This window comes from Pleurodeles waltl, chromosome 7 (assembly GCF_031143425.1).
Source record: "Pleurodeles waltl isolate 20211129_DDA chromosome 7, aPleWal1.hap1.20221129, whole genome shotgun sequence".
Lineage (NCBI taxonomy): Eukaryota > Metazoa > Chordata > Amphibia > Caudata > Salamandridae > Pleurodeles > Pleurodeles waltl.
In genome coordinates, this window is record NC_090446.1 from 356525622 (window position 1) to 356544170 (window position 18549).

An 18549-nucleotide genomic window follows, 5' to 3' on the forward strand; every position below is an offset into this window, starting at 1 on the left:
AGAGGCTTCAAGGGAGCACTAGGAATAGCTGAGGCTCAGTCAAGTAACACTGCAGGGAGTGCTAGTTCAAGAACAAGGATTTGCTACAGGTCAGGAACAGGAACAAGGAAGAATTACAGCTCAGGAACACGGAATAACTATGGCTCAGGAAACTCAGGAATTAAGAATAACAAAAGCTCAAGAAACAAGGGAGGAATAATTATGGCTCTGGAACAGTTTAAAGGAATAACTACAGCTCAGGAACAAGGAATAACTATGGCTCTGCAACTCAGGAATTAAGAATAGCAAAAGCTCATGAAACAAGGGAGGAATAACCAAGACTCTGGAACAGGAACAAGGAATAACTATGACTCAGAAACTTCAAGAAACACAGGTCGGTCACACCAGAAAACAGCTGCAATGACCAAGAAACGGCTGAAGGGAGCTGAGGCTTAAAAGGGCTCACAGTAATCACAAGCATCAGGTGTGAGAAGGCTAGCAGCGCCAGCCACAGGTGTGCTGAATTCCACCACCCTTCCTTTGCCTGCAGGGGTGGAGACGAAGAAGTGAGCAAGGAATTCTAGGTATTGGAGTTGCACGCATGAGTAGAATGGCTTTCACAAAAACCAGGCATGGATTGGGAATGGATGGGCATTTGCAGATAGCGTTCAAATGGCTGGAAGGCAGGATATGCATGCAGGGGAAGGTCTGGACGCATATCAGAGCGTTGGAAAGTCCCACAATTAGGTCCCCTGGTGGTGGACACAAGAGCACAGGGAGCATATCGTGACAAATATCATGTGATTCTAGGCAAATTTCCCTGTGGCAAAAAAGTTATTCTGACCTTGTGTGATGTAATTGATTATTATGTAAAATGCTCCAATAGCCTAAGGCAGAGTGCACCCTATAAAAGTGCAATCATATTATTCAGAAAGTTAGTGTTGCAAATAAACTTGAGCCAAGAGAAATTTGTGATGTTATTTAAACTTTAGCTGCCATCCTATCCTGAAAATGTGGACTCATTTAGTAGAGATTGATCTGAAATGTAAACCAAACCTCGTGTTCCCACTAGATTGACAGAAACATCTTTCCACAAAAGCTGCTTTCTTGACTTCATGTTTGATTTGTTTATACATCATCAAAAGAGTTACTGATCATGGATGAAACATGTCAATGTAACATGTAGAAATAAACGTGCTATCTTAAATTCTAAAACTTGACCAGCTATTTAATTTTACTTTATTGACCAAAGAGGGTGACTCTGATGATATTGGAAAATAAGATTACACAATATTTGGGCCCTCAGTGTGGACCTACAGTTGCTTCTGACACCACATTCCCAAAACTACCAAGTAACTTCAGAAAGTGATTGGTTTCTGGGTGAAAGAGTTTATTTTAACCAGATACATGAGGTGTATTTTTGCACTAGCGGTTCAGGTACTTAACATAGGTTGTTTTCTTTATCAGACTTCCTTGGTCAGAACTGATGTCTTTGGTTGCAGGCGTTGCACGAGATGGATTCAATGTCACACATGATTTGGGTGAGCATAAAATAATACTTGTTTCTCATTGTGACAGTATGTGTGCTTTGATATACTCTGAACACTGAATCATCCTGATCTAGGCATTTAACAAACAGGTTTTGTATCATTTTATGTAACTACTGTTTCCTTTTAAACTATTCCACTTGATCTAAAACGCTCATTCAGCCAAGATTAGTGTACCACTGTACCCCACATTATCTTTAATTAAAGCTCTGTGACCACACATAGCCCAACATACAGCATTATATTAGTCAACGAAGGGCGTATCAAGAGGCACACAGCAATACTTTGGCTTTTAAAATTCAATTTTAATGTCTGTGGGAGCACACAAAAAAGAAATTAATGTTCCATTGGAGGACGCTGAAGTGGGCAACTTTTACTTTTGTTATGAAGAAATAATAATAGGGATGTATCCCTTGTATGTTTTATGTGAAAGGCCAAGCTTTCATGGTGTGCCACAGAAACCTCCGAAGTATTTAAAAAACAGTGAAGGATGGAATGCTTGAGTTAATCTCAGCTACTGGTAAATAAAATAATGGGGCCACATCTCTGTCCATCATTATTTTGCACACAGTGCCACCTCAGTTTGGACCCAGTCATACTCAAATCAGTTTTGACCCTGTTCTAATGAGGACAGTCCAGCCCAAAACTACCAGGTCCTCACTGGATTGGAACTGGGATGTGTACCGAGTAATTAACAGGGGCTGCGATTAATTCGAGCAATCCATCCATCACTTTTTTGTATACTTCATTAAGCAACCTCCGAAGCTATATAAAAAAATATTGTAGACAGAGATTTGCCTTTTGTTGCAAATGTGGATCAAGAAATGGAATCCGAAAATCTTAAGGTAAAACGTTTAATAAGCAGCCTTTTGATACATACTGTGGAATCCTCTCTGTATCTGGCTTACCAGCCTCTGTAGTATGTGCCCAATTCCTCTTCCTTGCTTCCTCAGATGTTGAGAGCGCGTGATTAGTTTGTAGCAGTAGCTGCTCTGCTTTTCTCTAGCACTTATGTATCCAAGTGTCATGCCCCTCAGCTCAGCCTGTCCCATTCTGTATGTTGGCTACATTTTCTGATTTATAATGATCCAAGAGAAAAGGTCTGTTGTGGTTCTGCTGTCTTGTTCTGTTGGACATGGCGGGTATGTGCAGACCCCAAGGGGAGGCTTTAAAGGTTGCAGCAAAGTAGCCCTCAAAGAAATATATTTGCCTGGGTGAAACCCTGCCATGTTTAGAACCAAAATTATGTTTATATTGCCCTTGATTTTAGCTTGTTAAGATTACCCCTTCAAAATATTTATATAAAGTATATCTGTATTTTTCACTAGGATTTGCACTAATAGTAGTTTATCTGAAATTAAGAAGTGGCAGATGGTGAAGAATAAAAGCATATAGAACACTAGGAAAACAGCACACTAGGGATACTGAGATCGGAAATTTATAGCAAGAATGCTGATCATGTTTCCTTTGATAGTCTGAAACCAAATATCAGATGCATTTTTTCATGTGATGTCATGTTAAAGAGCTAACATGTCCGGGTGGCCGGTATGCATTTTAAAATCAAAAGCTGCAGGTCGTAGTGCAAGTCCCTATGACATTGACAATCTACACCCCAAAAACCTCCTCCTACGGCTCTTAAATAGGGTATTTAAGCTTACACTTCCCCCATAAAGGCATAGTGTAATTGGGAATTACCAAATGTATTTTGTAGGTACTTTAAACAAATGCTACTAGAATGTTATAGTGTTAAACTTTAAATGGCAAGTTGATACAGAAGAATGCTATTTCTAAAGATGTCTTGTGTGGAACAAATCACTGTGGTGCATTTAGTTGGCATGCTTTAAGGAAAAACAAAATCTGACTGTAACTAATATCTATATGAAAATTTTAAAATGCAATTTGTTTTAACTTTGAAGGTTCAGTAGAGTATAGTGTGAATGACATAATATGGGGATTTATACATAAGGTCTATCCACCTAGAGTCTCACACACTCTCAACTAGTGGTTGCTACTACTGTTTTATAGCTCTGGCGCTCAGTGAACACAAAGTCTTGAACCTTTCCAACCAATTCCGAGAGACTTTTCTCCCTGAAGGACAACCTCTGCTGCCGGGAATGTTCATGCGATGGCTAGAGATGGCAGACATTTTGGACTCCATTGGCTCTAAAGGCATTTCAGCTTTTTACAACAGCAACTTAACACAGGATATGGTGTCAGAGGTGAGTTTGCTCTACGATTCACTGCTCTGAATAGAATGGTCTGTAGCTTTCAAACCAAAAGTCATAGCAGTCAGTTAAAACATAAAAAATGCACAGTACTGGGAAAATGGAATACAACTCATTGCTTTCTTCCCTCTTGTGCCTTTTTTGATTGCCTGATTTTAGATTAGCATGGTTTTAGGAAACGGAATACTCTTACAGGCTGATTATGACCTTGACGGATGGGATACTCCATCACAAACGTGACGGATATCCCGTCTGCCGTATCCTATGGAGCTTATAAAACAGCGGGCGGGGATATCTGTCATGTTTGTGATGCAATATCCCATCCGCAAAGATCGAAATCAGACCCTTAGCATTTCAGTAATCTGCTTTTGTGCCCCTCTACTGTGATTTTTGTTTATTAATAATGTAAAAACGACCACAATTAAACATCTTTATTTTCAAGAGGGGATGCTTGTGGTTGAATTTTTAAGTTTTGGTGTCAGTGCTATTTCACCAATTGAAAAAGAGCATTGGAGAGGGAGGAAAAATCAAAAGTAGTTGTGAGTTTAAGGTATCACCATTTGTACATTATGTGATAATAGAGGGATACATAGTAAATCTAAAGTACAACTTGGTGGTCTCTGTTATCAGTTCTTTGAATGAAACCTGTCATACAAGAAAGAAGCTGTCATCTGTTGCAGTTCTAAAAGGAATTTATTGACTGGAAATGTGATCATCAGGAACCATAAAGAGTCTCAAGCGCCCAATTGTACTTATTTCGGGTCTAGGATTGCCAAAATCGACATATTCTCACCAGTACTTGCCACTTCTCATTATTGAATACATACATTTTATTCAGTAGGTTTTCTACTTGTTAGTGTCTGGTGGGAATGTCCAAATGAATCTACGATTTCCAGTAACAGAGAGTGAAACTACATATTTCTAACATTGTATCACACGTTCCATTGTTTGAAAAAGAGAACTGTGGGTTAAACTACAGATTTCTAATTTTGCAACACATGCTCCATTATTTGAAAAAGAAAACAGTTCAAAATGTTGCAAGCAAATCTTCATCGGAGGACAAGCACAGTAGAAATCTGCGGTCTTCTGTCGCACAGAATTTTTCTCGATAACCTTCTTTCATCAGGTGTGGACCACTGTAATGTGTGAAGAAGAATGTGAAGTTTTTGTTTTGCTAAATACCTTTGACGCCTTTCAGGATTGTCCATTGTTTGGTGGTGCTAGCTGATTTGGTTATTTATTTTCAGAAACTTAGTTTCAAAACCCAAAGCAGACACAATGTCTGGGGGCTACCATTAGTTACCATGAAAATAAATGGCAGGGTGATGTTGAATGTGTTCAGATCTAGCATTTTAAAGATTAGGTCAAAAATATAATTAAATTGCATTTTCATCTTTCAGTGTTCTAGTATAGTATAGTAGAAGTCTTCTGTGTAGATGTGGCAAAAGAATTTTGCACTTCTGTGGCAAACACTTGTGTTAGTTGGATAATGACACTTAGGTTCCCTTGACATTTCCTTTTGAGACTTCAGCAAGCCAGACCATCAGAGAGCCAATGCATATAATGTGTGTCTCAACTACAATACCATTCATGCTGGTTGCTGCTGTTGGGCTATACTTTCTCATGTGTATTGTTTTCTTTTAGAGCAGCTTTATCCAGGTGGATGCTTCCTTCTTGCCTGTTAGTGCGAGTTTCCTCCCAGAAGTTAGTGTTTGGAGTCTACAGTGCTCTCTGACAATAGAGTGTGTGTCCCTACAGGTGTAAATATTGTTACCTTAGGGTAAGGTGTTTAGTGTGGTCGGTAAATTGTCCTTTTTCAAGTTTTTCATGTGGAAATTAGGTATTGAATGTGAAATTGTTATGAGGGCTTTCCTGTTGCAAGTATGTTAAGAGAGATCAATGTTTATCTTGTCTTAAAATCCAGGGAGGCGAGACATAGTGGGACCAGAGACAAGATGGCCATCAGTAGTTATGAAATAAGCAAGACATTTTGGCTGTTAATGTTCCAGGCTTTTGGTTGAACCTTTCAAAGTTCTGAAATATAAAGCACTCATGGGAACATATCAGCAGAGAATAAGTGTTAGGCAGAGGAATAAGGACATCTACAGAAACACCTGACAGGATCTGAGGTAAAAGAGCCACCAGAACATGCAAAAAAGTCAATTAACATGATTAATGACTCTCATGCTTGGACCTTATCGCACACTTCGGTTGAATTGATTTTTTGTCTGAGAGACTCAGGAGTACTGTAGTCCTCTTTTATGAGTACGGGGAGCAATCAAATGAGCCATTCTGTAAAAGTAAAAGAAGAGGTTTCCTCACCCAGACCTGTATCACTAACCATCTTTAACAATAGGCTCTTGACTAATTTGAATTATTTGATGTCCATTTGGGTTGTGAGATGTTATGATGTAATTCACTGGCTATCCCCTTGCAGAACTTTATCCCCACAGCTGGGACAACATTTGCCAGCCAGTTCTGCCCTTCCTTGGTTCAGTAGCATGGTACAGGTGCATTTGTGACTAATTGACGTATATTTGGAACCCAAAATATGCTTTTGTTTAGACATTTAATGTATATACATTGTGCATGTGCCTCTAGGATCAGAGTTTACAAACTCCATGGCTCCTAGAATTATGTGTAAACTCAGCATTACTGCCAGGCATACCAACTTTGAATATAGCATTGTTAATCTGTTTTTGTTTAAAATATCACATAGTGCTGTGCAGAGTTGGCTCTCCATATTTAACTCCAGTCAATATAGATGCGCACACCAGCATTTATAGCACACAGCAAGAGCATCTGCTTTGCTACTCTGTTGATCCTCACCTAAACTTTTATATCCATTATCCATGTTATAAGGTTAAGAATGTCTCTATTATGGTTTGCCTGTGCTCCCTGTTCACAACAGATTCATGAATATGGAGGGGTCATGTCGGAGGAAGACTTCAGCAATTATAGTGCCCGGGTAGAAAAACCGATCCAAGGAGTGTTTCAAGGTAACTACAGTGTGTTCACCTCTGAGTAACACCAAGTGATTACTTAGTGAATGTTTTTAAAGGTCTTACAAAGGTGGACCACATCGCATAATAGTAACTTGTGCAGCTGTATTTCTTCCTAGCTGAAACTCTGTGTTTTGGGCTCTGCCAAACCATTTGTCTTAAATCCTAAGTCGCTGATTAAAATTCTGACCACTTATGCCTACAGGCAGCCAGCCAACTAACGTAGAAATCTGTGTCCCTCTTCCCATACAAACCTGAACATTAAGCACCATTTACATTTCTAAAACAAACATCTCTTTTTACAGGGCAGCATTAGTGAGCAAAGAGATGGGTTGTGATATGTCACATGAATGTTCCAGTTCCAGAGTGCAATCAGAATAATTAAAAGATTGTTTTGCCATTTGTTGATTTCCCATACATTGGACTTCTTTCATATTCCTGATTTGGGCAACTAACCTATAAAAACGTAAGTACATTCTTAGCAACAACTCCAATAGGGGACATCCTCCTGTGAGGAGTTGGATCACTAGCCCTCACTAGTTGTCTAAATATTTGTTCTGATTGATATTTCTTCCTGTAGATTATTCACCTTATGAATATCCCCTGTTGCCAAGCTGGAAAATTTTCCTTGCGTGATAGTTCTCTAGTGCCACCAGGAAATGCAATGCTATTCTATTTTCAGTGCTGACCACCAGAAATGGGCAACGCCAGCCTACATAACTGCCCTGCCTGGTGCTTTCACATCAGTTGCTGTTTTTCATTGTCATTCTGACACAGGTATATAGCTTTTATTTGATGTTTATCAAGTTCCTCAATGTTTTAAGCAATGATTCATTAGTGGATTAGGTGAAATGTCACATGCTGTGACCTAGAGGTTTAAGCCCTGACGATGTTGCAAAAAGATGTCCCTGTCACTTCCTTATGGCATCTGCATGTGGTATCTCGGTCTGATCACAATCATTTGGCTTGAAACACTTGTGCACCCCTTCATTGGAAAGCACTTAGGAAGTGGAAAGCCAAATTATTTCTGCATCAGGCCCATTCATACACTTGCAAATGGTCTCCCTCCCACAGGTACATTTCCTAAAAAGGAAGGGATTCTTCAAAGGATTCTCCTGTGAAAAAAAAAAAAGAAAAACCATGAGAAGGAGAAGTTCTCCTCTCCTTTGGTGTAAACATTCATACTCCTGGGACCGTTTAGAGAGATGGCATTGCTGTTCTCCGATAACAGTCCCTTCGTCATCCTCCTCAGAGCAGTTATTACAAAAATGCAATTGGAGTTCCTGGCTCCATCTGCCAATCTATCACAGATCAAAGGATTTTTGCAAGCCATGTTGGACATCTTCTTGTCTGCCCCTCTAGCTGCTGGTTCCCTTTTGGCTTCCAAGAATGGGCTAGACTCTTCACGTTTGGCGATTCCAATTCAGCCCCACTCTGTGTCTCCATAGGCTCTGGCCTTGACACCACTTCCAAATGAGCCCCAGCCATCCAGGGCACTGGTCTGATTAATCTTCACGTTAGTAACTTTTTGCACCACCTCAACACATTGGGGGTCATTACGACCTTGGCGGGCGGCATTAGCCGCCCGCCAAGATCTGACCGCCGTGCGGCCGCCAATGCGGCCACACCCCCGCCGCGGCCATTTGGAGATCCCCGCTGTGCCGGCGGGCGGAAACCTGGTTTCTGCCCGCCGGCCCAGCGGGGATCACGGCCGCAACATAGGAGCCGGCTCCAAATGGAGCCGGCGGTGTTGCGGCTGTGCAACGGGTGCAGTTGCACCCGTCGCGCTTTTCACTGTCTGCATAGCAGACAGTGAAAAGTTGCACGGGCCCCTGTCAGGGGGCCCCTGCACTGCCCATGCCAGTGGCATGGGCAGTGCAGGGGCCCCACAACTCCCCGTTCCGCCAGCCTTTTCCGCCAGATGTATGCAAGTGAGGCTGAGTACCCTGTGTTTGGGGTGTGTCTGAGTGAATGCACAAGGAGCTGTCAACTAAACCTAGCCAGGCCTGGATTGAAAGGCACAGAAAGATTTAAGTGCAAAGAAATGCTCACTTTCTAAAAGTGGCATTTCTAGAATAGTAATATTAAATCCGACTTCACCAGTCAGCAGGATTTTGTATTACCATTCTGGCCATACTAAATATGACCTTCTTGCTCCTTTCAGATCAGCAGCTGCCACTTCAACAATGTATGAGGGCAGCCCCAATGTTAGCCTATGAAGGGAGCAGGCCCCACAGTAGTGTAAAAACGAATTTAGGAGTTTTACACCACCAGGACATATAACAACACAGGTACATGTCCTTCCTTTTACCCACACAGCACCCTGCTCTAGGGGTTACCTAGGGCACACATTAGGGGTGACTTATATGTAGAAAAAGGGGAGTTCTAGGCTTGGCAAGTACTTTTAAATGCCAAGTCGAAGTGGCAGTGAAACTGCACACACAGGCCTTGCAATGGCAGACCTGAGACAAGGTTAAGGGGCTACTGAAGTGGGTGGCACAACCAGTGCTGCAGGCCCACTAGTAGCATTTAATCTACAGGCCCTAGGCACATATGGTGCACTCTACTAGGGACTTATAAGTAAATTAAATAGCCAATCATGGATAAACCAATCAATAGTACAATTTACACAGAGAGCATATGCACTTTAGCACTGGTTAGCAGTGGTAAAGTGCCCAGAGGTCAAAAGCCAACAACAACATGTCAGAAAAAATAGGAGGAAGGAGGCAAAAAGTTTGGGGATGACCCTGTCAAAAAGCCAGGTCCAACATGCGCCATGCACCCGAAGGCTTTGAGGGAGTGATCCCTAATTCTCATGGTGGCTAGGCATGCAACTGTGCGCAAATCAAGTTCCGGTCAAGAGGAAGGTCCCAGGAACGGTCATCAAGCAAGTAGTCATCATCATCCCACTGCAAGTCCTTGGGACGGTCAAGTAAGTCAAGGTACAAGAAGAGAAGCAAGAAGTTGAAGAGTTGTTCGACTTCACTTCGTCCGTCAGCCTACGAGATGAAGGGGCATTGACATTCAAGACCTGGTTCCTCAGAGCCGCCGCCTGGGCCAACTCTGCACCTCCCTGACTTTCTAGGAATCGAAGCGACCCCTGCCCAACTAAAGAAGTTTTAAGAGACCATGCACCTCATTTTTGGGGGGCGACTTCTCGGATGTGCCTTCGGGCCCTGCAGCGTTGGAGGGGGCCTCATCTGCTTCTGCTCTGGCGGCTTTGGCCCCAGCTTCATTCTTGGATCCGGACGGGAGCCAGTCGTACCAACTCAACCTTCCCCGGCGCCTAACCCGTTGTCCATTGTGGTCCCTGACTCTGACACAGAGCCAGAGGGAATTACACAATGCCACATCCAACACTGGCAGGAACTTTGTTTCCTAGATTGGTCCCTTGGGCTAGGCCTCATGGAGGAATGGGAGGGGTCGCTGGATTCTGCAGGATTCCTGCAACTATGGACTGGTGTGAGGACCTGGCTGAAACAAGTGGACTGGATACTTCACCATATACTGGCTATGGGGAAGGGAGCTTCATATGCAAAGATGATGTCAAGGGTGGCTGAGGTCCTTGATCTTCAGTTGCCCAGTGGCAGTAAAGGCTAACATCTTGACAGATGTGTTGCAACCGAGAGTTTCCTCGTCAGAACCCCTACTCCCATTCAGTGACTCCCTTACTGACGTCCTGATGGGGACTTGTTCCAAACCCAACACAGGGACTCCTGTGATTAGGATGATCGCCCGCTGCCACCGCCCCTCCCCAGGAGACCCAAACTTCCTCACTCAGCACCCTATCTCAGATAGCTTGGTGGTCCAAGCCTCATCATCCCTACCCAATCTCTCCCCAAACCCAACACAGGGGCTCCTATGATTAGGATGATCGCCCGCTGCCACCGCCCCTCCCCAGGAGATCCAAACTTCCTCACCCAGTACCCTATCCCAGATAGCTTGGTGGTCCAAGCCTCATCATCCCTACCCAATCTCTCCCCCCCCCTACCCCCAGGTAGGGAATCCAAAAAGCTAGACTATTTGGGGAAGAAGTTGTTTTCTTCTGCCAGCCTTGCATTCTGGTCTGTGAACATTGCATGTCTTTTTTGAGCCGTTACTCCCACAAACCTATGGGACACAGTTGCACAACTGCTAATACAGGTCTCGATGGGAGGACCGAGCAGTACTCTCTCAAGCTGTTGCCGATGGGAGAGATACAGCAAAGTTCACAATACAATGTGGACTCAACACGATCAACTCCCTGGGCAGATCTGTTTCATTGACGGTGGCCCTGAGGCGCCACGCCTGGTTGAGGACGTCTGACTTTTTGGGGGATGTCGAAGCTTCCATGTGGACATAACCTTCAACAGTACCCGTCTCTTTGGAGACAAGGCAGATTCAATGCTGGAGCACTTTAAGGACTCTCGGGCTATGGCCAAATCCTTAGGCCTCTCGGCAGCCACCTGTCATCCCCAATCTGCCTTTTGCTTCTTTCTTGGCTATCAAAGGGGCTTCCAGCCTTGCCAATTACCTCCCAGGCACCGACCCATGCATGCGTCCCATCTTCTGCATGATAAGGGCGCGGTACACACAAGCCTCATGGGTCAGGTAGCTGGTGGTCTGGGCAGTCAACACTACTCCCCCCGCACTTCCCAAGGAGATGCAGCCTCCAAGGCTTCCTATTCTTTACCATCATGGGCACCCAGTTGGCAGCAGGAATCCCCATCACCTGCCCCACTGGCAGTCCATAGCATAGGACAGGTGGGTGTTGCAGTTTGTCCAAAGAGGCTACTCCCTCTTCTTCGAGACTACCCATCCCTCCATGCCATATCTCACAACTGGCAGACGGAGTATCATCTGTCCCTTCTCCACGAGGAATTTGCAGCTGTCTTGGCCAAGAGAGCCATAGAGAGGGTTCCAGTGCCAGAAGTAGGCTGTGGTTGTTAATCCCACTACTTTCAGGTTCCCAAAGAGGACAAAGGCCTTCGCCCTTTTAAATATCTGAACTCTCCACCTCTTCCTCAAGAAGTAGGAATTCAGAATCTTCATGTTGGCTCAGGTCTTGTCTGCCCTGGACCCAGGAGACTGGATGGTAGCGTTGGACTTGCAGGACGCATATTTCCACATTCCCATGCTGCATGCGCACAGACATTACCTGAGGTTTAGAGTAGGCCACATACACTTTCAGTTCACCGTGCTTCCCTTTGGCCTTACCAGCACTCCTTGAGTGTTCACCAAGATGATGGTGGTCACAGCTCATCTGCAGAGATCAGAGGTGCCAGTCTTTCCCTATCTCGACGACTGGCTGTTGAAAGCGAGTTTGCCCCAGCTGTTGTCTCCCACTTCCAGACTATGGAGGACTTTCTGCATTCACTGCGGTTCACTTTCAGCGTGCCGAAGCCACACCTTTCTCCCTCTCAATCGCTCCCTTTCTTCGCACCTGTTCTGGCCATGCTGCAGTTTCAGGCATATCCTCCTGAAAGGCTATAATACTGATGTTTCAGCCTCAGTGGTCCCTGCTTGGACAAGGGTGTATATCCATCTGCCAACTAGAGACCCCATTTCTAACACCTGTCGAAATAAATTTGTGGCGTGGTCTGCAGAGAAACTTGTTGATCCTCTTTCTGCCCCCCTTTCTGTACTCCTGCTCGTTATTCTTTCTCTTCTCCAGCAGGCCACTTCTCCGGGCTCTCTGAAGGGCTATCTCTCTGCCTTTTCTGCCTTCTTGTGGCTGCCTGACCAAACCTCATTGTTCAAGTTCCCGTTCCTCAAAGGTCTTGTTCATCTTTTCCATCCTTAGCCATTTATAATGCCTCAGTGTGATCTCAGTCATCTTAACATTTTTAGTGTGTGCTGTGCTCCCTTCGAGCCCACAGTTGGCCCCTCGGGCTTCTGGCACTGAAAAGAGCCTTCCTTGTGGCAATTAAATCTGCCCCGCAGAGTGAGTGAGCTGCAGGCTGTATCATCTAACCTGCCTTACCTCTGTGTCTCTTTTGACAAATTAGTACTTTGCAGAAGGGCCTCCTTTCTGCCGAAAGTTGTGACCCCATTTCATGTAAGCCAAACAGTCGCACTACCTACCTTTTTTGCTCCTCCAAATCCCTCTAAAGAAGAGGATTGTCTCCATTATCTGTACCCAAAAAGAACATTGTTTTTATTCCTCAACCATGCATGTGAGTTCCGGGTGGACGACCAACTCTTTGTGCTGAATGTTAATGCGTAGAAAGGTTATGCGGTGCAGAAGTGGCCATGTCGAGACGATTCGTGCATTGCAGTAAAAGCTGCTATGCGTTAGCTAAGGTGCAACCTCCTGACGGCTTGCGAGGTAATTCCAACAGAGCAAAAGTTGCAACCACTGCATTAGCATGCAAAGTTCTGGTCCTGGACACCTGCCAGACATCAACATGAGCTTCTCTGCAAACATGTGCCAAACTGCTGCCTGGACAGTCAGGTCCGTAGTGATGGGCATTATGCCCGTTCAATCCTACAAGACTTTCTTGTTTGAAATTGGTGTGCAGACCCACCTCCATGTATTGCTTGGGTATCTGTTCAAAGATAAGGAATCTGTAGCTAGAAGTCTGCATCAGATGAACAAGTTGCTTACCTTCGGCAATGCATTATGTGGTAGAGACTTTATCTACCTCGAGATTCGTTACCAACCACTCATCCTCCCCGCTCTGCGAATGGATTTCTAGGGATAGGGATGACCCTAGTTGTTCACAGCAGTGGTAAGTGCACTACATGGCTCTGAGCTTCTGGCGTGGAAAGTCGTAAAAAGTAAGATGTTGGCGTGCCTGGGTGGCGCCTGTATAGGTACTGCAACATCACTTCTGGGGCAGACGCCAGCACATGCGAAGTCAATCGACTCCACCTGACGGCGCACAGGAATACTGCTCACCAAAATCTTCCGGATCCAGTTTGATGCTTGGGAATTTTAAAGGTAAGGAATCTGCAGCTAGATACAGTCTCTACCAGATAAGGCATTACTGAAGGGAAGTAACTTGTTCTTTTGGGCACGGCTGTCCACAGGCAGATTGCTTGCTAGCATATACCTAAACCTTCTAATCTTAAATTATTTCTGACCCATCCTTCCCAGAAAAATATGGCGGTATGAGCATCTTTGGCAAAAATAAACCCCAGCACCATTGAAAGGTCCTGGTTCCATGGAGAACCACATTTTTGCCTCTGTAGAGGTGCCTCTGAGTGAAGTCACCACCATAGCTAGCACTTTGGTAAAGACTCATGGACCAGTACCATGAACAAATGGAAGTACTTCAGATTAGTAGTACTGGACCCCTCTGTGAAGTGGATGTAACACCTGTGGGCAGATTTACACTGGAAGTCATTACATTGCAGGTTACAGAAGTCTTTACATTGCAGGTAATTTTTCAATCTTTTACTTCACAGGTCTGTTACTTTTTTACTAATTTAAGTGACATGTGTATTTATTTGCATTGTATGCGTTTGTACACATGCATTCACACATTTAGACTAAATAGACAGATAGATCTGTAAACACATATATTGCAAAGGTTAGCGGCAATATGTTAGAGTTTTCAATCCAATAAAACTTTATTTCATTTGAAAATTTAAAATCTGTTATTCAAGAAAACAGGTTTTAGGTAGTTAAAATTTAAAGTACACATAATATTGAAAAGTAGTAAAGGAGTTTAAGGGTTCAGGGTGGCTAATTTAAAATTACAGTGTATTAAATACATTTTGAACAATTAAAAAATCAATCACAGGGGTAAGTCAAAACGACCTGTATATTAGATGAATGTATTTAACAATATATATTACAATGGAATTACATTTAATATATTATAACTGCATTTCAAAACATCTAATAGTTATCTACAATTAAAAATGTAATGACCTTTTTGAGATGTAATGACTCCTGATGTAATATCCAGCAAAATAACAGCTGAAGTTCCTGAGTAGGGATTATGGGCAGATGGAAATAAGCATCTTTGGCGATCTGCGGACACCACCCAGTCCTCTGCATTAAGAGCCGAAAAACCTAAATCACAGAACTAATTTTGAATTTGTCTCAGCAAACAGAAAGATTCATGAGATAAAGGAGTAGAATCTTGCGCCCCTCTCGTTTTACAGCAAGGAAAAAAATTCTGCCTTCAAAAGCAAGCAATGAGCTAGAATGTCCTTCCGGGTGTAAAACTGGCTATCTGGAACAGTGGATAGGAAACGGAGGGCGTAATCTTTGTGGAGCAGCTGGAGCACCCAGTGTTCTATTGTGATCAACTCTAAACTGGCCAAAAAAATCAGAGACCCTTCCCTTGAGTAGAAGGTTATGGTGAGAGGAGAGCAAATAAGGATGGCGTTGATGCAAAACTAAGATGGGGGGGACGGGAGCTGTTCCTGTTGCTTCTGGCATCCCTTTGATCCACCTCCCCTCCGAAGTTGTGGTGGTACCACTGTTGTGTCTGAACCAGCAGGAGTGAGGGTTGACGCTGATGGTAAGGATGCTCCCAGGAGAAAACACAAAAGTCACAATAATGCTTATGGAACTGCTTGGCTGGGGAGGATGGGTACAGCTGTTTTTTCACTGAAGAGCCTCTCCATGTCAAAGGGTATATCTGTTATGGCAACCCAGATGTCACAACAAAATCCAGTACAGAACATCCAGACATGCCTGAATAGTACAATCGGCATTGCCATTTAATGGGCCTTCGTTTCAGCTAAGTCTGGGCCACATTTCAGAACTAATTTTGAGGCAGCTAAGCCATATGCACGGGCTCAAAAACGATCCTTTTCTATTCTCTGGAAGGCTGATCCCAGCCAGCTTAGCCATTTGTTAGGGAGCAGGTGTGGAAATCTATTCTTTTTGCCAAAGGTGGTATTCTCCTTGTAATGGCCAGTCTATCACTCTATCATCTATTTTAAAAAGCTTTATCCATCCAGGGGGAGTAACAACTATGCAAGACAAGACCCTACGGGTCTAATTTACCAAAGACTTTGTGTTTACTGTCAGTACACATGGACTTAAGGATGCAAAGTCTCCTTTTACAATTAAAAAAAATAGTGCAAACTAGAAACAGAACCGCAGTGCAAAGTTAGTGAATATTTGTGCTTCCCTCCCAGTCCAAAGGGGTTGTTTTCAAAAGTACCAAAAATCAAAGTGACCACCAGGATATTAATGATGGGACAGGAATAGATTTGCAGATAATTGTGAATACTTGCAAATGCTGGGACCGACTTCTACATGGACAGGAGAGCCACATCCCAGTATTCTAATTTGCTAGATTTCTGTCCAATTAATCTTTTTGCATACGGTCCCTTTGCACTGCCGGGGCTTTCACCATCCCTCCCACTACAAAAAGGGAGACTGGTTACACCGCAGTGCACAATAGTGCACTATGACCAGCCTTTTTTAGGCATCAGGCTAAATTTATATAGGGCATGTTGTCACACCCCCGTCTTGTCTAAGCACTGTAATCAACAGGTGTTATTTTTATCCAGATTATTGGTACCTAATTTATTGACTTCAATGGACGAACCACTAAGTCGACCTTACAGGAATATAGACCCCTTGCAGATCAGATGTTACCTTGGCAACACCTGTCATGCCAGCTAAAATGGTATGAACCTGTAACATATCTGCAAACTATATTATATATCTATAGGAGACTTTTACAAATATAAATGTGGTGATAATTTCACAGTCAACGATCTGTTTCACCCATATACATTAAACCTATGATATATCTATATAAGATATATTAATATCCGTTCCAACAAAATCCTTTACTTCTAAGAAATTGTAATCAATTAAAGGAAGTACAAGAATAATTCTCTTCTCTAGCTTCCTAGTCCAACGCAACAGATAAAACATATATTCATTCTGGTTGATCTTTAAACTGGTCATGGAAACGTCTCTAAAGGAAAGCATGCAATGAGTTTCTTATCCAAATTGAGAAGACAACGCCTAACTGCAGTTGGTGTCATACACTGACACAACTCGGACAGAAAGGTGTATTATTGTTTTTTGTAGTTTTTTCAATCATAATTGGTCAGTCTTTTATCACAAAACTCTCAATCACCTTTATCCTGGCTTTGATGTATTTTTCTAGTAGTTAAACCAGTCTTTATTCGGTAAATAAAAAACATAAAAGAATAAAAAACAAATAACATTCCTTACAACAGTCTTTATGAATAAGCTTATAGCAAGATGGCCGCTCTTTGAGACGACTCCATCGGCCGCATCAATAGCCTTCATCTGTCCACTGGTCTGCGGGCTCACCACAGACATCGTCCAGTGCAGCTGCCCCTCCGATGGACAATGCTTCGCCTGCTTAAATCTGGGGTCCGAGGGGCCGGCCCCTGGGCCACACAAGGAGGTGCTCGCGGCGCGGCCTACACGTGCCATCGCTTTCCAGGGCCAGGCGTTCTCCCGGGCCTCCTGTCTGACGATTGCTGTTGCTGGGCCCTCTGATTCTGGGCGTGGGGTGCTGGGATACGCAAAGACCCCGTGCTGATCTCCACTACTGTTCTGCCATGATGCCGGAGCTCTGACCTCGGTGGGCCATGCTGCAGAATTGGAGCACGATTACTGCTGTGGCCACTGCAGCCGGTCTCACCCCGTGACAGACAAGAAGCTGCCTACAACACCACTAACTCCCGCTGGACCCCTGGGGCAAAAATCGCCAGGAGATGCACCGCACACCTGCTGTGGGCTGTTTAGGCCCCCACATCTGAAGGATATCCTCTGACCAAAAAAAGGACCAGGTCTACAACAAATAGTGAGTGCTGAGTCATTGTGTTCCTGACTCGCCTATTGTTTGCCATCCATGCAGCGCGTGTCGACTCCAATACCCATTGCACCTGTTCCCTAGCAAATGGGACCCTAACTACTACCCTGACTTTCTGCCCAGGTGAACTTCTCCCCCCTCCACTCTACGGAGATCTAGAAGACCTTACCCCAGGGGACTCATAGTGCACGAGGCTTGGCCTTCCCGCTTCTGGTGCTACGGCTCTGTGGTCGTTGACAAAGGCTGCCTCTCCTCTCTTGGGTGGCCACCCAGGTCAGCGAGCCTGCTCGTGCCCCCCCAAGACCATCTGGGAAGTGGTGGGGTTCGAGCGATGGTGCTGGGATACCAGTGTCTTCTACCCACTGCACGCTCTTCATTGCTAGTTCTCTATCTCAGCGGCCCTGCCGCTTAATGCTTAGGTCCTCCCCCTGCGACTTATGCCCAATTGCACCATTGGCTCAAGGCATGTGTCTCCCTTGTGGTCAACATGGGCAAACATGTCGCACACCAACAGAAGCTCTCCTTTGAGAGCAGGCACCTAACTTGCCTCACTGAGCAAGAATCAACAACAGACGAGGCTTCCAACTGCTCTGTAGCTGACAATCAATCAGACATTGAACTGAAGGAGGTCCTGCTTGAGGTGAAGTCCAGCCTCAAATCAATTGATGCAAAGCTGGATATCCTCACTACTCATTTGGACCCTATGAAACAAAGTATAGACAAGCACAAAAATAGACTAGACCACTTAAAAAATGGAATCTCAAATGCTGACGACGCCCAAGCTGACTCCAAAGAACAGTTGCTGAGGTTCTTGATGTTATTAAAGCCAAAAATGAAGATTTTGAGGTAAGATCACGTTGTAACAATTTCAGGATTATTTGTTTCCCAGAATCTACTGCCATCAGCAAAATGGAGGACATTGTGGAAGCCCTTCTCCATGAATTCTAGTGAGGCCCTATCTCTGATTTTTACAGTGGAACTGATACACACCTCGCTGGGACCACACACCCCCTCCTGGGTCTCCACCGTGCCCCATCATTGCAAAACT

General features: G+C 44.1%; 1 protein-coding gene across 2 annotated transcripts in view; it reads left to right on the forward strand.

Annotated features, from left to right (window-relative positions):
- GGT7 (gamma-glutamyltransferase 7) overlaps positions 1-18549 on the forward strand; it is a 213605-nt gene that overhangs the window by 113888 nt on the left and 81168 nt on the right. For both annotated transcript variants that reach the window (XM_069243797.1, XM_069243798.1), the window contains exons 6-8: positions 1447-1520; positions 3552-3745; positions 6663-6750. In XM_069243797.1, coding sequence (XP_069099898.1) covers positions 1447-1520; positions 3552-3745; positions 6663-6750 — 356 coding nt within the window. The remainder of the gene's footprint in view (positions 1-1446; positions 1521-3551; positions 3746-6662; positions 6751-18549) is intronic.